General features: G+C 41.5%; 1 protein-coding gene across 6 annotated transcripts in view; it reads left to right on the forward strand.

The window, feature by feature from the left end:
- MYBPC1 (myosin binding protein C1) overlaps positions 1 to 16,736 on the forward strand; it is a 175,532-nt gene extending 158,796 nt beyond the window's left edge. For 3 of the 6 annotated variants that reach the window (XM_043541693.1, XM_043541689.1, XM_043541707.1), the window contains 3 exons: positions 1,577 to 1,713; positions 2,720 to 2,906; positions 15,953 to 16,736. In XM_043541693.1, the coding sequence (XP_043397628.1) occupies positions 1,577 to 1,713; positions 2,720 to 2,906; positions 15,953 to 16,053 (425 nt within the window). In that variant the 3' untranslated portion in view covers positions 16,054 to 16,736. The remainder of the gene's footprint in view (positions 1 to 1,576; positions 1,714 to 2,719; positions 2,907 to 15,952) is intronic. The other 3 variants (XM_043541686.1, XM_043541699.1, XM_043541710.1) reach the window with 1 other exon arrangement.
- The last annotated feature ends 891 nt before the right edge of the window (positions 16,737 to 17,627 follow it).

Consider the following 17,627-nt stretch of genomic DNA (forward strand, 5'->3'; position numbering starts at 1 on the left):
GGGGGCTGTAGAAATTGTTTCTTGTCACTGAAAATTCACCCCGTGCTGAGGGCTAGCACAAGGCCGATGCACCTGTGAACACCTGTTGGAGAGCCTAAGTAAGGTGTAAGTGGTGCGTAGCCCTTGGTGCTGGCCCTTGGTACTGGGTGAATTTCACCCCGTATGTCCATTCTATGCATCAGCGTAATTTACAGAGAAAAATAATTTATTTACTACTGTCAGCACCACAAGGGCAGAGACATTATCAGTGAGAAAGCCAGCTCAACTAGATTTTGTTTGATACAGAATCAGCACATTTTCTGCTGTCTTTATTGGTGGTGCTTGTGCAGTATAAAGCAGAAGAACATCTGGCTTTTCAGAGACTGGGCCAGCCCAAGTTTACTGTACTGGCAGTTAGGAAATATTAGTTGTAGATGGAACAAATTAGGAAAAGAAATCAATGACAAGAATAAATATGGAACATTAAGTGACATTTTACAGTCACTGCTTTGATCATTCTTACCAGCCCGCTAATCAGTATTCATATCATTGTACAAAGTGTGTGTGTGTAATTGCAGGCGTGCACACAGAGTATATACATTATACTTAATATACCATGTATTTATACAACAAGGGAAGATTTTAAATCCTCTGTACAGTATGATCAGAGACTACAGCAGAGGTGGGTAAACTACGGCCCGTGGGCCACATCCAGCCTGCGGGACCGTTCTGCCTTGCCTTTAAGCTCCTGGCCGGGGAGGCTAGCCCCCAGCCCCTCTCCTGTTGTCCCCCCTCTCCCGCATCCTCAGTGTGCCGTTCCACCAGCGCTCTGGCCCGCCGCTCCAGCCGGGCTGCACGGGCAGCGTGGCTGGCTGCGGCAGGGCCGCGAGCTCCTGTTGCTCTAGGCAGCATGGTAAGGGGGCAGGGAATGGAGGGGGGGTTGGATAAGGGGCAGGGGGGTCCCGGGGGGCAGTCAGGGGACAGGGAGCAGGGGGAGGTTGGATGGGGCAGAGGTTCTGGGGCAGGGCAGTCAGGGGACAGGGAGCAGGGGGTAGTTGGATAGGCATGGGAATTCCGGGGGGGCTGTCAGGGGCCTGGGATGTGGATGGGGTCGGGACAGTCAGGGGACAGGGAGCAGGGGGCATTGGATAGGGGGTGGGGTCCTGGGGGGTGTGGTTAGGGGCGGGGAGGGTCCCAGGAGGGGATGGTCAGGGGACAAGGAGCAGGGGGGGTTGGATGGGTCGGGAGTTCTGAGGGGGGTAGTCAGGGGGTGGGAAGTGGGAGGGGGCAGATGGGGGTGGAGGCCAGGCTGTTTGGGGAGGCACAGCCTTTCCTACCCGGCCCTCCATACAGTTTCGCAACCCCGATGTGGCCCTCGGGCCAAAAAGTTTGCCCACCCCTGGACTACAGTAACTTTCCAGGCTCAAATCTGCTCACTGCTGCTAGTGAGAATGAGTGCAATAAATGGAGTTACATTGGTATATAAACCAGTGCAAACTAGAGCAGACTCACTCTTCACAGTTGAATACTGTTGAAAACAGTATGAAATGCTTAACTTTGTTCTAACAGCTCTGAACGTCTTGTATTTATTTCACAGGTAAAATCTACAAAAATCCAATTTATGAAGACTTTAATTTCACCGAAGCACCAATGTTTACTCAACCTTTAATTAACACATATGCTGTAGCTGGTTACAATGCTACTTTGAACTGCAGTGTTCGAGGAAATCCAAAGGTATGGCATACCACTTAATAACATCAGTGAAGGGAAAGGAGAGTTTAATCAGACACTGATATTTTCTAGTACTGTTCCTGTTCTTATAATTCACACACATGCTCTAAGGAGAATCAGTGAGCTAAAGAATAGAGCAAGAGTCAGGATTCCTAAGTACTCTTCTCCGTTCTGCCATTGATTTGTTGTACCGCAATGGACGAATCACATCTCCTTCTGTCTCAGTTTAGCCCTCTACAACATGAGTATTATGAGATTTACTAAATCCACAGATTATCCTAATGAAAATGTGGATTTTTCCAAACTGATCAGGCAAATGTAGGGTTGCTACTTCAGTAACTCACAAGAGCTGCATGGTCAATACATCAATAAGGATTTTGGTTTAAAACAAAATATTCTTTATAATTATAAATATTCATATTTATATTATAGTACCACCCAAAGGCCCAGTCACGATCTGGGTCACATTGTGCTAGGCACTGTACAAACACATGGTCCTTACCCAACTGAGTTTATCTCTCTCTTTGACGAATTTTTCCAGAGTAGAAAATTGAACTGACCCTGTAAAATCAGAATTCAGAATTTTTATTTAAAAGCGTTCTCTGATCCACCATTCACTTCCAAGGTTTTTGATTAAGTTCTACGCATTGGTTACTAGTAAAAAAAAACCAGCTTTATTGACCAACCTAGAATATTTAGATCTTGAAAATTATTAGTCGTTTAATATTATATGGTACACCCTTTGTAATGTAACTGATCTACATTTTTGCCCACCCAAAAATATTACCTTGATTGAATTCAGCTAAATTATAAGGGCCACAGGGAGCTGTGCTTAAAAAAAACAATGGCATGATATAGCCCAAATTTATTTTTATGGAGGGACTACAACTTCCCTTTTGTCAATATTTTTTTCATTGTATACCAGTAATATATCATTCAAGTTTAATACAAGGTCACAGAAAGAGATTAACATTTAATTCCCTATATTTGTGTGCACTTTTTACCACAGCCCAAAATAAGCTGGATGAAAAACAAAGTGACTATATTAAATGACCCAAGATACAGAATGTTTGGTAACCAAGGTGTCTGTACCTTGGAGATCCGCAAACCCAGCCCTTATGACGGAGGCACTTACATCTGCAAAGCAGTCAATGAGCTTGGAGAGGCAGCGGTTGAATGCAAACTGGAAGTGAAAGGTAAGGTTTCTAAGATCAGAGCTAATCCACTCTTTGTTTAGATACAGTATATATTAGAGTCAAGAGTGCAGTAAGCAAATGCCAGGGGGGTACATCCTACCACCATTTTTATTCAAATATCCATTGACTTCAAGGGTTGTTTCGTGAGTGGACATGACCCTTAGGGACCAGAAGGTGGACTGCTTATGTGACAAACTTTAGCGCGACTCTCAGATGTACAGCACATGCCACAAGCATTAGGCAAGGAACAGTTCTGGATGGGAGGAGAATCCGTAAAGGATGCCAAAAGGAGTCAAACTAAACACGGCAATAAAGTTTGTCAGCCTTAAACAAACGAAAATAAAAGGAGGTGGAAGAGGAGGTTGGAGCAGAACTGGGTAGAACTGGGGGGCTGGATCAGAGCTGTTGAAGGTGGGAGAAGGGGCTTGGAGTGGAGCTCAGAGGGTGTGGATCACAGATGGGAGGATGGGGGTTACAGGGGGTTGGAGCAGAGCTGGGGGAGGGCTTGTACAGGCCTGAAATGGGGCTGGAGTGGGATCAGGAAAAGAGGAGGCAGGAGAGGAACTAAAAGAGCCTGCGGGGGTGACTGCATAGGGATTGGGGGAGCTGGGGACTGAACTGAAGGACTCTGGAGGATGGTTGAGGAAGAGCTGGGCTGGGGCCTGATCAGAAATGGAGCAGGGTGCGCGGGCCGGGGGGGGAACTGTGGCAGGTACTCAGGACATGTAGCGGGCCTCGAGGGAGCTGGAGGGAATCTTTCAGGAGCTGGGGGGTGGGATGGCTCGACTGGGGCTGCGGGGGACCTAGGGGTCTAGAGGGACAGGAGGGCTGGAAAGGAGGTAGGGGATGGGGGCTGGATTGGGTCTGTGGGGGACCTGGAGAAGGGCAGATTTCAAAATCAGAAAAGGGCTCCCTAACCTATTCTTGCCCCAGGGTACTCTGAGGCTTTGTTGCACCACTGATCTAGATAGTTCTTCCACTGTCCAGTGCAGGGTTATTCCCTACAGTATATTTTCCTAGTGTTTTGCCCAATGTACTTTTAAATGCGTCACGTAATGGCACGTCCACTAGTTCCCTAAGGAGAATCTTTCACTGGTTTATAGATCTTATTATTGTATTTGTTTTTAGGAAAAATACATATAGAGAATCATACTGATTTTGCAAACAGATATGAAGGGGAAAAAGTTGGTCAGATTTCTGCAACCTTGAGAATATCCCTTTAAATCCATTAAATGAATATATTTTATGAATTCAAGATGTTTTAGTATTGACTGCAGGTATTGTGAATGGTCCTAAGGCCCAGTCCAACACTGAAGTCAATGGGATTTGGATCAGACATGCAGTAAATGGTCTAAAAAGCATATTTTCATAGGATTACCAGTTCATAAAAGACTTACTCTGTAGCCATTATTTTGTATGCAGTGAAAGCCAATATATTTAACTTTTCTATATTGTTTGCTTTCTGTTTCTTTTGGATTATGATTAGCATTGTCTCTCATTTCTGATATATCTTGTCACACAGCTCAAATATGGTAGCAAGGAAGTAATGACATAACTGGTATGTTCATAAAGTGGTGTGTTCATCTAATGAGAGTGGTACTAAGCCACATTTCTTGACTGTCCTGATACCTTTTTACTATATTCTGGCAGGTGAAAGTGATGTCCTCCATTCTAGATGTATACAGTCTGTTTCTTAATACCAAGCAAGGCTCCCTGTTTCGCAGCACAGCAGAAGATTATACGGCCTAACAAAGACAGCCATTGATCACTAAAATCTAGAGGCCAAGTTAGACTAATCTTTCATTATAACTCATAAGCCCCCAAGCCCTAAATACCTTACCAGTAGTTACCTTCAACTTTTGAATCTTTAATATTCTGCTCACAATAAAATGGTCAAAATAACACAATTCTATGATCACAGTAAGATCTCTCTGTCTCTCTGTGTGTCCAATGACTTAACAGGGCGCTTTTCCCCTACAGAATAGCTTTTAATTAAATTAAAATAGATCATATCAGACATGTTCAAACAGAAGAAACAATGCTGGTTAATATTTGTCAAATTTAGGAGTCTTAAGCATCCGTAGATGTTACTGTTGCCAAAGACTGTGTAGCATTCTTCAGTAAACCCAACAACAGTGTTGATAATAACTGTACAAGGGAAAAGATCCAGTATGGTGCTTTTGTTGAGTGTGAAACCCTATACTCTGGAATTCTTTGCTACTGGACATCAGGATGAATTATAGTCTTGCCACTTTTAGTATATGATGCAAGACCCACCTCTTTATTCAGGCTTTCCCTGGTATCTAAGCCACAGGTTACTTTGCAACATTGACCTGAAAATTGTTGACGAAGAATTGGTCCTGCCCTGAACAGTGGTTTATTGAGGAATGAATGAGAGATTTTGCCATTCTGATCAATATTGATGTGAATCTCGTTTCTTTACATTTGGCATTTACAAATTGATGTTTGAAGTGTAAAAAGGCTTAGATCATTTTTCAGTGGGTCTGTTATGCTCAGTAATGTAGTTAGGTAGAACTTTAATGTCTATGATGCAAAAAGTAATTACCAGCTACATTTGAGATGACCTCTTTGAGCCTTTCCCTGATGGGAATTTGATCTGACACCACTCACCTCTTACTACTTTTTTAAAAAATGAATTTATAAGACTCTAGTTCGGTGCGCTGGATATTGCACAAAAAATTGCAAACAATCCAAAATACTGCCACTGATGGCCATGCCTACCCCCATCCATGACTGACTACTTCAACAGCTTGTTATATCAAAGGGAAAAAATTCTTCACAACTCAGCTCCTAACATTGCCCATGCCCCAGCCCCTCAGTTAGATCTCTTCATCCCCCAATCATCCATCCCAAGGAGAATCCTCAGTAAACAAGCAAGTCTTGCAGCATGTCCTGAAGGTCACACTATCAAGTTTTCAGCAGACCAACTCAGGAAGCAAGTTCCAAAGCCAAAGAATCATTCAGCAAGAATGTCAAACTAGCAGCCCTGTCCTATTCATACTGCCAGGGGACAGCTAGCTCAAGTGCCTCAAATGACCTCAGTTGCTATGGTATCACATCCTAGATTAGCAAACAATCATGCATGTGCTGTGATGGGAAGAAGGGTGTGAAACTCACTCCCCATAGTGGTGCCTCAGTCCATCCTTCCCCACTTTTAAACAAAACCTTCCACCCCCCGCCCCTGCCTTTGCCCTCAAGAGCTTTAAAGCATGATCATTGTTGGATCCTTTTTTCCATGCATCCTTTTTTTCTTAAAGAAATCAATATTTACTTTAAAAAAGTAAAATATTTAAAATATTTACTTTAAAAAAGTAAAGTGAATGATCTTGACAGACCCTAGAGACTATGCAAAAGCTGAAAGTCTTAATGTTCAAAGCACGTATCCATTTTCTGCATCAGATCTGGAAAGAGTCCTAGAAATAGTGTGTTTTGTCAGTGTCCCATCCTGGGCTGTAGGTTCTCACTCTCTTTTTGTTAATCCATGTCACACCTCTCTTGTTGATTGACTGGTTTTTAAATGGTTTTAAATGGTTATGGTTTTTAAATCCAAACTCATATTAACCGTTGGGCAGTCCAGCGCACCCCCCCTCCCCAACTCATGAGGCATGCAAATCCTTTTCCCCTTCCTAATCCCCAATTAGGGACCACGAATCATCTCTCTTGTTTATATTCCTTCCTTTCAAGTAGCATATTTCGCCATTAATTTCATCACCTTTCAAAAGAAGCATGTTGTTAGACTCAAATACAGTACATCTGTTGTGAGGTTTCAGTCTGCTGCTATTAAAGTCAGGGAGAGTTTAACCACGGCATTCAATAGGAGTAGGATCAAGCCCATAATCAGCAATTGTACTGAACATAAGAACGGCCAGACTGGGTCAGACCAGTGGCCCATCTAGTCCAGTATCCTCTCTTCCAACCATGGCCAGGGCTGGATACTTCAGAGGGAATGAACAGGACAGTGCTATATTTTCAGTGATCCATCCCTTGTTGTCCAGTCCCAGCTTCTGGCATCTGTGCATTAATAAACAGTCCGGGTTTGCTATGTGAAAGAGAGACAAACGCAGTGGGTATCACACATAGCCAGATTGTAAAAACGTAACTTTACCAGTGTTCCCCCATCCATCCGCTTATATGCTGGTTGTGCACTCTGTTAACCTTCCCAGCCCGTCTGCTACCTCAGCAAGAGCGATCAGATGCTTGAGCAGCACAACCACACAAAGAAAAGTGATCTCTGGAGGAAAGGCATTCTGAGTCAATGGAAACAGATCTTTGGGTGTATATTTTTTTAAAATGTAACTTCTGCTTTACTCCAGGAAGTAAAACATTAGGGCCTGAGTCTACAGTCATTTTTCAGGCAAAACATTATTGATTTCAAAGTGAATTTTTCCTGGACAAGGACTGCAGGGTCAAAGTTATAATTTAAGGGATGTTACATGATTGGTGAGTTTAACAGCTACAGTAGTGTCACTACTTTTTTTTCTGGATAGCACACCATGTTAGACAGATATACACTATACAAGAATATATGTTGCACTAACTCTCAGTTTTCTAAATAGTCCAGAATTTCTTTCATCTGTTTCTGAGCTGTTAGTAATCTCTGTTTTAACACGTAGACCTATTCCTAGGAATGTCACAAAAATATCATGGATACAGTGTACTACTCATATTTTATATGGTATCTAAATAAATGAAAAGTTATGGTAATAGCACGGTATACCAGTAGTGCATTACAATTTTATTCTTTTATCACTTTGCATATATCATCTTAGGCTTCAAATCTAGACTATCAGGAGTTACAAATTTTACCTCATTTCTTTAAACATTTTATTGACTATAATAGACAAATAGAATAACAAGTATTTCATTTTACCATCAGTGAAATGTTTTCTGTTCATAAATGTTATTTATTTCTGATAAACCACAGCATTTGCTTAATCTTTTTCAGGTCTATTAGATGTACTTAAAATGGCAAACAGTTGAGCTATTTACTACAATAGCATGACAAGTTTATTTGTCTACAAGGGTGCTGAAAAAGTTCATGCTGCACTTTGTAAAAGATCTTAGTTAAGAAAAAAAGTTCTATCTGAACTATGTTTTGGAAGATGACAAACTATATAAACACAGAATTCCATTAAAACTATTATCGTATTTTTCACACATCCTCTCCCCCAAAGAAAATTTTTAAAACATTTTTTACAGTTCCTTGGGCTAGATTCCTAATTGTGGCTGGTTTGTCATAAGAATTCATAGTCATTGTCTTGTTTTGTTTTCAGTAGATAGAACCTGTTCCAAAACCCATTGAAATCAATAGAAAGACTCCCTTTGACTTCAGTTGACTTTGGATCAGGCCCTCAGAGAATTCATCATGAATAGGGCCCTACCAAATCCAGGGTCCATTTTGTTCAATTTCACAGTCATAGGCTTTTTAAAAATGTAAATTTCATTATTTCAGCTATTTAGATCTGAAATTTCACGGTGTTGTAATTTTAGGGGTCCTGCCCCATAAAGGAGTTGTGAGGGGGGTTGGTAACTAGTGGGAGGGACGAAAAGGAGGCACCAGCTAAAGGGAGGCACGTGACACCACCCCCAACGTGACCCCCTCACATGACTCCTCCCTGCCCCGCTCCCCACATGACCCCCACCATGTGACTCGTCCCTGCCTCCAGCCTAGGGACCCTGCGCTCTCCCCGTCCCCTCCCCATCCCACGTTATCTGGCCGGGGGGAGGGCTCTGCTCCAGTCCCCCTGGCATGTGTGGAGCCACTAATGCACTGTCCCAGGCAGCCTCTGGCCACGCTGCCTGCTGGAGGCTGCTTGAGAGAGTGCAACTGCTGCGAGCTGCACCAGGCAGCGTGGCCAGAAGAGGAGAGGCTCTGGCCCTGCCTTTTCCCTTCCGGCTCTGGCCCTGCCCCTTCATCTCCCTACCTGGTGGTCTTGCCCCCCTCAGTGGTTTGGGGAGGGTCATGTGACCCTTCACCCCCTCCCCCACAGGTCACCTGCTGGCAACAGCCTGCCTTCAGAGCTGAGCAGCTGGAGAGTGGGGGCTGCTGGCCGGGAGCCCAGCTCTGAAGGCAGAGAGAGCCACCGCCAGCAGCAGCACAGAAGTAAGGATAGCCTGGTGTGGTATTGCCACCCTTACTTTTGTGCTCCTGCCTGCAGAGCTGGGCCCAGTCAGCAGCTGCCCAGCTCTGAAGGCAGCAGCGCAGCAGTAAGGGTGGCAATACTGCAACCCCCCGCAAAATAACCTTGTGACCCCCCCTGCAACTCCCTTTTGGGTCAGGACTCCCAATTTGACAAGTGCTGGTCTCCCCTGTGAAATCTATATAGTATAATGTAAAAGCACACAAAAGGCCAGATTTCACACGGGGAGACCGGATTTCATGGTCCGCGACACGTTTTTATAATCATAATCCTGTTGTCATGAAATAATTGACTACTTTGGAGAGAGTGATCAGCCTTAAGAGTGAAGCCAAGGTTGCTTATCACTTCAATAACACGATGATAGTAATGGATTCTGAGAAAAGTTGCAATTGGTATTAATCATATTAAAAAAAATAAGTTGTTAAATAAATTAATTGGGAACAATTTCAAACGAGAATAAATACCAGTACGAATATTCCAATTCTGCAGTGTTGTATCATGGAATAATTACCCCAGGAGAACCATTCTTCTTGGCGGGGAAGAAACAGGTTTATAAAAAGCATATTCCACTGGACATTACCTTCCATTCCATTCCTCTCTTTTTACATCAAAATGTATTTGCATGTAAAGTGTGTATTCCTTAGTTGCTTTTAGATTGTACTAGCTAGTGTCTCATGACATACATTGGCTATGTCACATGAGCAAAGAAGGCCAAATTAATCAAGAATGTGGAGCTAACATCAGAGTTATGCAAAGTCGAGGCAAGAATTAAAACTTTCTCATTAGACATAAAACCATGCATATATGTGTAAAATAAATAAATAAATAAAACCTTAAATGTATGCAACTCCCTTTGTCAAGGTGACTCAATTCCTCTCAAGAGGTGATCTGCATCTCAGAGGATCAGGTTTAGGTTAGTTTGATATAACCTGTAGACTTATTGAAAGAACAGAGGTATCACCATGTTATCCATTTTATTTTAAAATGTATTCCTTATTGTAAACTAGATTTCTATTCTGAATTGGTAATTAGAACTTCAATACAAGCTGACACTTGGCATGCAAAGTCTAAGGGGGAAATACTAACTCTGTTGAAGTCAATGGGACCTTTCCATTGATGTCAATAGGTATGTCTACATGCAATTAAACACCTACAGCTGGCCCCTGCAGTTGACTCGGGCTTGCGGGGCTTGGGCTAAGGGTCTGTTTAATTGCCATGTAGACTCCCAGGCTCGAGCTGCAGTTCGAGCTCTGGGACCCTTCTACCTCACAGGGTCCTACAGCCCAGACTCCAGTCCAAGTCCGAATGTCTACACCGCAATTGAACAGTCCTGCAACCCCAAGTCAGCTGGCACAGGCCAGCTGCAGTTGTTTAATTTCAGTGTAGACATACCCACGCAGTGGGGCCAGGATTTCACCCTTAGAACCAAATAAATTATCTATGAGCATAACCCTGTTGACTTTAAATTCAGCTTCAGCTGAGTTACACCAGCAGAGAATTTACCCCTTTAAATAGAAATGACGTTTTTAACATTACCAAAATTCAAAAATATAAACATGGCCATTTTTAAATTGCAGAAATGCCCAAACACTGATATTTCCAGTACTGGAGGCTTTCAGATGCACAAGTTAAAAACTTACTCTTGTGACGCAATTAAGCTAGAATGTACTGCAACCGTTTTAGATATTTTTGAATACTTCTTTTTTTAAATGGCTGCTACAGTTTAGTGCCCAGACATAGCACTACATACGTAAAATACTTTATTAAAACTAATGGTTCCTATAGAGTAAATGGCATGCCTTAACTAATGTAAATATGTATTTGTGTAAAGGTACATAATAAGGCACTGGTGTGTAACTAGTCAATACTTGATAATTTTGCCTTTTAGAGTTTCAACATATGTATATATATAATGCTATGTGTGTGGGTTTTTTCCTGTGTTGAAAAACACAAATATATATATATGTTTTAGCTTCTTCTGAAGCTAAGTTTGGAAACTTTTATTCTAAAAGTCAATTGCACAATTTGACTGGCTCCACTATGTACCCTAGACTAATTACAGAAGCCAGTCATATTTGTTTGTGCATATTAATATCACACATTAATTATAATTTTGAAGTGGTACTGGATCCCTGCCATTTACTTTCCATGTGCTTCTATTTCTTACATATTTTACATGACTAAGGATTAAAACATCATCTTGTCATCATTATGAACATAATTTCACCCAACAAGGTCTCTACTTTGGTGTTAGCAATTAAGTGCTTACTTCTCTTTCTCTCTCTCCCTTAGTTGCACAGTAAGGATTTTTGAATGTATATTGCCATCTAAGGTAAGCTTTCATATGATTCTTGCATATGAAGCTTATGTCTGTTTTCACGTCATACAAAGCCTGCCAAGTATGGCATGATTTTCATTATGTCATTTAATGAAAATGTTTTAAAATCAATAATTTAATCATTTGAATTTATATTACACTATCCTTAAACTAACAATTAACTCTTAATCTTTCCAATAATTGCTTGTTATAGTAACTCCCTTTAGTGGTACATCCACTTACTTTCTGCTAGTGAAAATGCTTCAACTGAATTTAACAGAGCATGAGTTAGGTTAATTACTTACCATAGAGAAAATACAAGTAACATAAGAGCATTTTTCATCTCCAGTCAATTATTTGCATCTAAGGATAGACTTCTAAATAAATGAGATCATTTTTACATCACTTAATTTTATTTAAAAATGAATGATTCTTATGAAAATTTGCATTACACAAGTTTTAAAGAATGCTATAAAGCATGCCATTTTTTGTCTGAAATAAATATTTACCTAAGACTCGGAAAGCACAACTCCGAAAGAGTGATAAGGTTAAATGATGTAGCTCACTTACTTAGAGTTACAATTAAATAATGTCTCTTTAGTAGGAGAATGTTGTTAATGGATATATTGGCTTGTTCTAAATTGTGTAAGTAGAATAAAATTATATCCATATTGGATCAGTCCGTTTAATCTAGCTGAAATATACAGTTTGCTCGGGTAAAGAGAATGATGTGTTTATCTTGAAAATGTACTTTTGCTTTAAAACTTTTGGTGTACTACAGAAATGCCTCAGAAGGTAAGTGTTATTAGGGGTTGGTTGTGTTTGCACCTTGCAGAAGTGAACATCCATGCAGACTTATAAAAGGTACAGTAGTAATGCAGTTTCCTTATCACACATACCAACCTTCCCTATCGAGGAGGGGTGATCTTTAATATTTTTAGCAAAATATTTGCCATTTTCCCACTGTCCCTCTCTGCCGGTTCATGGGGTACCCAAGACTGAGATACACCTTTTTACCCCCTGCCTCTAATGAGAGGTAGCCTTGTCTCTTGTGGTTCAGTGTTAGCTCTCTAACATCACCAGCCTGTTAGCCACTCAGGCACTCTCCTCTGGGCTAATCCAGTGCTGTCATCATTAGGTGCACCCTCGTCCCCAAGTCCCTTTGAATCATTCTCCTGTGATATCCAGCTCCTGACACTGGCTACTCACAGAAATCCCAGGTCCTCTGCTCTTAGAGGAGCAGCGTACCCCAGTTGGCTAGTTTTACCTTAAACCACTGCTCCTGTAAAATCACGCAGTATGTGTGAGCACTTACAATAAAACAAGATTTGGTTTATTTAAAAAAGGAGAGTTAACTAAAAACAAGAGAGAGTGGTGGTACAATACAAAACAAAATCATAAAATGCAAAGATGGGTCTAAAACAGACCTGGTATTGTCCTGCACACAGTGAAAAAAGTAAAATTTTCTCATGTTTCTAAATATATTAAAATCTATTTTAAAGGTCTCAGGCCGACCTGTGCCCTCCATCGCACCAGACTAAATTTAGATTAACTTCTGAATAACTCCATTGTCTTCATGATAGCCCCAGGTTTACAGTGTGCCAGTGTAACTAAAAACAGGTTTGGCCCTATCTCTTTACCCATATGGTGCCAGATCCAAAGCAATATGCTTTCCAAACCCTGGAAGCCCTGAGAGGCTGTGGCTGTTGACTGTGCTGTAGGATGCTTATTTAGTAGACACCACGGCCTGTCAAAGTTCCAAAGCAAGCCCAACTCCCCAGAGACAAGAAACAGAGCTTTCCAGAGGATTGGAAGGGACAAAGCAACACACAGCATGGTGAGACCCTCCCAGCTCTTATTGGGACCTGTCATCTTTGTCCAGCTTGTCCTCGTCCGTCCCTCCACGAATGCAAGTCAATGCCACACCATTCTATTTTGTTGCAAGCACGTTCTTTCCATTTCTGGCCAAAGAGTTTTGTCATGGGATCGGCCCAGCGTGTTTTCGGTCTGCCAGCGGTTGCTTGTGGTCTCTGGTGATCCAGTGACTGATGAGGATTGTCCACCTATTGTCTTGCCTGCAGACTACATGACCCGCCCATCTTTGCTTTGCATCATACATCGCTTGCACTACATCGGTCACCTCTGTACGCCTTCTGATCTCCTTATTTGGTATGTGATCATGGAGTGATATCTCACACATTCGCCTTTCCATTGCTCTCTGGGTGACAGCGAATTTTTCTTCCTCTGCTTTCGTCGTTGACCAGCTTTCCACTCCGTATATCATTGCTGGCAGAACAGTGGAGTTAAACAGTTCTTTCCTTTTCTTCATGGGCAGTTCATCGTCCATTAGACATGTCTTTATTTTGTTGAAACTTGGCCACCCTGCCTTTTGCCTCCTACTGCATTCCCCTTCGAATGAGTTGTCTCTGCTCAGCTGCTGACCCAGGTAAATATATTTGTCAACCTCCTCGATTTCTTTCCCATTTACAGTGACGATTCCTTCTGCACAATGCTCGTTCCATATCCACTTCATCTTCGACATGTTCACTTCCAATGCGATATCATGCGAAAGTGTTTGCAGTTTCTGCAGTTTGTTCTCCAGTTTTGCCATGTCCTTTGCCAGTATTACACGGTCATCAGCGAAGAGAAGATGCGTTAACTGTTCTCCATCAATTCTGATTCCTTCTTCCCAGTTCATTTTCTTGAACAGCAACTCCGGTACTGCTGCAAACAGCTTCAGTGAGATTGTGTCACCTTGTCTGAATCCTCTGCATATAGTAATAATGCAGGGGACATTGAATAATGTTATCTCTGTTGAGCAATTGCGGTTAATTTCTTCCAGCAGGTCGATGTACCTCCGGTCAATTCCAAGTGTGTTGAGTACAGCGTTGACCTCTACCAAGTCAAATGCCTTTTTGTCATCAACAAATGCAAGACACAATGGTACTTTGTATTCCCTGCATTTTTCGATGAGCTGCCAAACTGAGTGAATGTGATCAATTGTCAAATACCCTAAGCAGAAACCAGCTTGTTCTTTGCTTTTGTGCATGTCAAGATCCTTCTTAATCTGATTGAGTATGACGCGGATGAAGACTTTATACACTTGATCGGACAGTAGTTGCTCAGTTCTTCTGGATCACGTTTCTTCATCAATAGTATTGTTTTTGATTTTTTCCATGCATCTGGAACACGCTTGCTATTGATGTAGATGGTGAACTGCTGCGCTAACACTTTGAAGAGAGTATCTTCCCCTACTTTGAGATATTCCCGGCCAAACATCATCCACTCCCGGACTTCTCCCTTTCTTTATGTTACAAACTGCATATTCAATTTCTTCCCACATAACGTCCGGAACAACTTCTGCAAGAAAGCTAAATGTATCACCTTAAAAAAACAACCCTCAACTACTGAGATATGTCTTGACAATTCTGTTTTTCCTCAGAATCAAGGAAGTGAGGAAATGGGGGAAGCACATCCTCAGGCTTCACAGCTCTCAAAGACGAGCTCTGACAGCAGTATTTGACAGTATTCATTGTGTGGCGTGCCTATTGCCAGTTTGGAAGGAGCATATGCAGTGTACCCATAGCTCCCCTCCAAATGTTGGACCTGCAGTCTTTCCACGCACATTAACTCCCCTCCACACAATGCAGAAGAGGAGCATCTGGCCTTAGTGATTTCCTTAAGGTCACGGTATCAGAAAAAGATGTCACTTTCAGGAGTTGCTGGCCCCCACTCCTGTGCTCAAACTATAATAAGGGCCAGTGCCATTTGAAGGTGCTGAAACTAAAATGAAAGCTCACTGCTGAATCTTAGGAGAGGAGATTATTTACTATCGAAACAGGAATAATACTCATGCCAATTCTCCTTCATTTATTTGAGAATTTATGGTCAAATTTTCAAAGAACTTTATGAAAATCAGGCTACTTATCAAGCCTAAATATGGGCTTCAGAGCCTAAATTCAGGCATCTATTTTTGAGAATCCTGGTCTTTTTGTGCAATTCTTTCATACACATAAATAAGTTACACATACTTGAGTCAAATTCCAAGAGGTATAGTAAATATTTTGCTAAATGTTTATTATAAAATCCAGCACTAATAATGTGAATCTGCACTTCTTGTCTTTTTTCTGCCTGTCAAGTGTTCTCTGCACTGGACTTTCTTAGTCAAATTCTACCCTTAGATACACTTCATGCAACTCCATTGAAATGAACAGAGTTGTTTGGGATGAAGCTATGCATTGTATATCGGTGGGGTTGCACTGGGTGCAACTGATGACCGACTCTGGCCCATTACAGGTGAAATACACCCCTTTGCAAGGGGCCAGCACAAGTTCTATGCACCACTTAAAATCCCAACATAGGACTTAAATTATGAGTTACCTTTGTGCTGGCCCATTGCACAGGGGTAAATTTCACTGTGTGTCAAGAGAAAATATAGCATGGGGACTGACTAGATCTCTGTCACTTAACTGGGTCAATATTTTTCACAGAGAGCCAGAAAAATATTTTTAAAAATCTCTTTCTCTTGGTAATTTTAACCATTCGATTGTCTTGTTTCTTGTCCATAGGTGGACTTTCATTCTTCAGACTCTTAATGCAAGGGGTGCCTCCGCATATCATTCATTCATATATGCAAGAAATGCAAGCAGGCAACCCTGAGGGAAAGTGAGAGCTCATCCACAGTGCTTTCCCGCCACTGCACTGGAAACTGGTAGCCAGCGTTTTAATTCTTGCAATAGCATCACAACAGTGTGCCTCCCTGCTTTTTTCCCCCCTTCCTGCTGCTGAAAATAAAAGTTACGCATGGATTGTTTTGGGGTTGAAATTTAAGCCAAGACACATTTTGTAACGTTCAGCATTGTTTTCTGTTTGATAATGTGTTTTGTTTGTTTTTTAATGAGAAAGAAGAAGAAGCTGTGTAATAAGCATGAGAAGACAATCTTCTTCTTTGTACTTTGTAGGGTTAGGCATATTTTTGTCAGAGTGAAAGTAGACTGATCAACCAGTTGCAATCCAGTAGGGCCTTGACATACATACCTCTTTTGATAATGGATCTTATTAATCTAACAGCAGTTCAAAAGAATACGGTTTTGCTATAAACTGACTATTTAATACATGTGCATTTAATGGTCATTTCAGTTGAATATTTCTTCATCTAGAAGATTTATATTTCTTATGACTCACCCACAAATCAAGTTTCTTTCAACTGAAATTAAAGTGTTTTATTTAATGTACAATAAACATGAAGTCTTTAAGACCTACCAAAATACTGTTTGATTGTTATTTTACATTATCTCACCATGTGATTATTTAAGAACATAAGAACGGCCATACTGGGTCAGACCAAAGGTCCACCTCACCCAGTATCTTGTCTTCTGACAGTGGCCAATGCCAGGTGCCCCAGAGGGAATGAACAGAACAGGTAATCATCAAGTCACCCATTCCCAGCTTCTGGAAAACAGAGGCTAGGGACACCATCCCTGCCAACAGCCATTGATGGATCTATCCTCCATGAACTTATCTAGTTCATTTTTGAACCCTGTTATAGTCTTGGCCTTCACAGCATCCTCTGGCAAAGAATTCCACAGGTTGACTGTGTGCTGTGTGAAAAAATACTTCCTTTTGTTTGTTTTAAACCTGCCGCCTATTAATTTCATTTGGTAACCCCTAGTTCTTATAAAGAAAAGGAGGACTTGTGGCACCTTAGAGACTAACAAATGTATTTGAGCATAAGCTTTCGTGAGCTACAGCTCACTTCATCGGATGCATTCGATGAAGTGAGCTGTAGCTCACGAAAGCTTATGCTCAAATACATTTGTTAGTCTCTAAGGTGCCACAAGTCCTCCATTTCTTTTTGCGAATACAGACTAACACGGCTGCTACTCTGAAACCTAGTTCTTATGTTATGAGAAGGAGTAAATAACACTTCCTTATTTACTTTCTCCACACCAGTCATGATTTTATACACCTCTATCATATCCCCCCTTAGTCATCTCTTTTCCAAGTTGAAAAGTCCCAGTCTTATTAATGTCTCCTCATATGGAAGCTGTTCCATACCCCTAATCATTTTTGTTGCCCTTTTCTGAACCTTTTCCAATTCCAATATATCTTTTTTGAGATGGGGCGACCACATCTGCACACAGTATTCAAGATGTGGGCATACCTTGGATTTATATAGAGGCAAAATGTTATTATCTATCCCTTTCTTAATGATTCCCAACATTCTGTTAGCTTTTTTGACTC

Source organism: Chelonia mydas, chromosome 1, assembly GCF_015237465.2.
Source record: "Chelonia mydas isolate rCheMyd1 chromosome 1, rCheMyd1.pri.v2, whole genome shotgun sequence".
Taxonomy (NCBI): Eukaryota; Metazoa; Chordata; order Testudines; family Cheloniidae; genus Chelonia; species Chelonia mydas.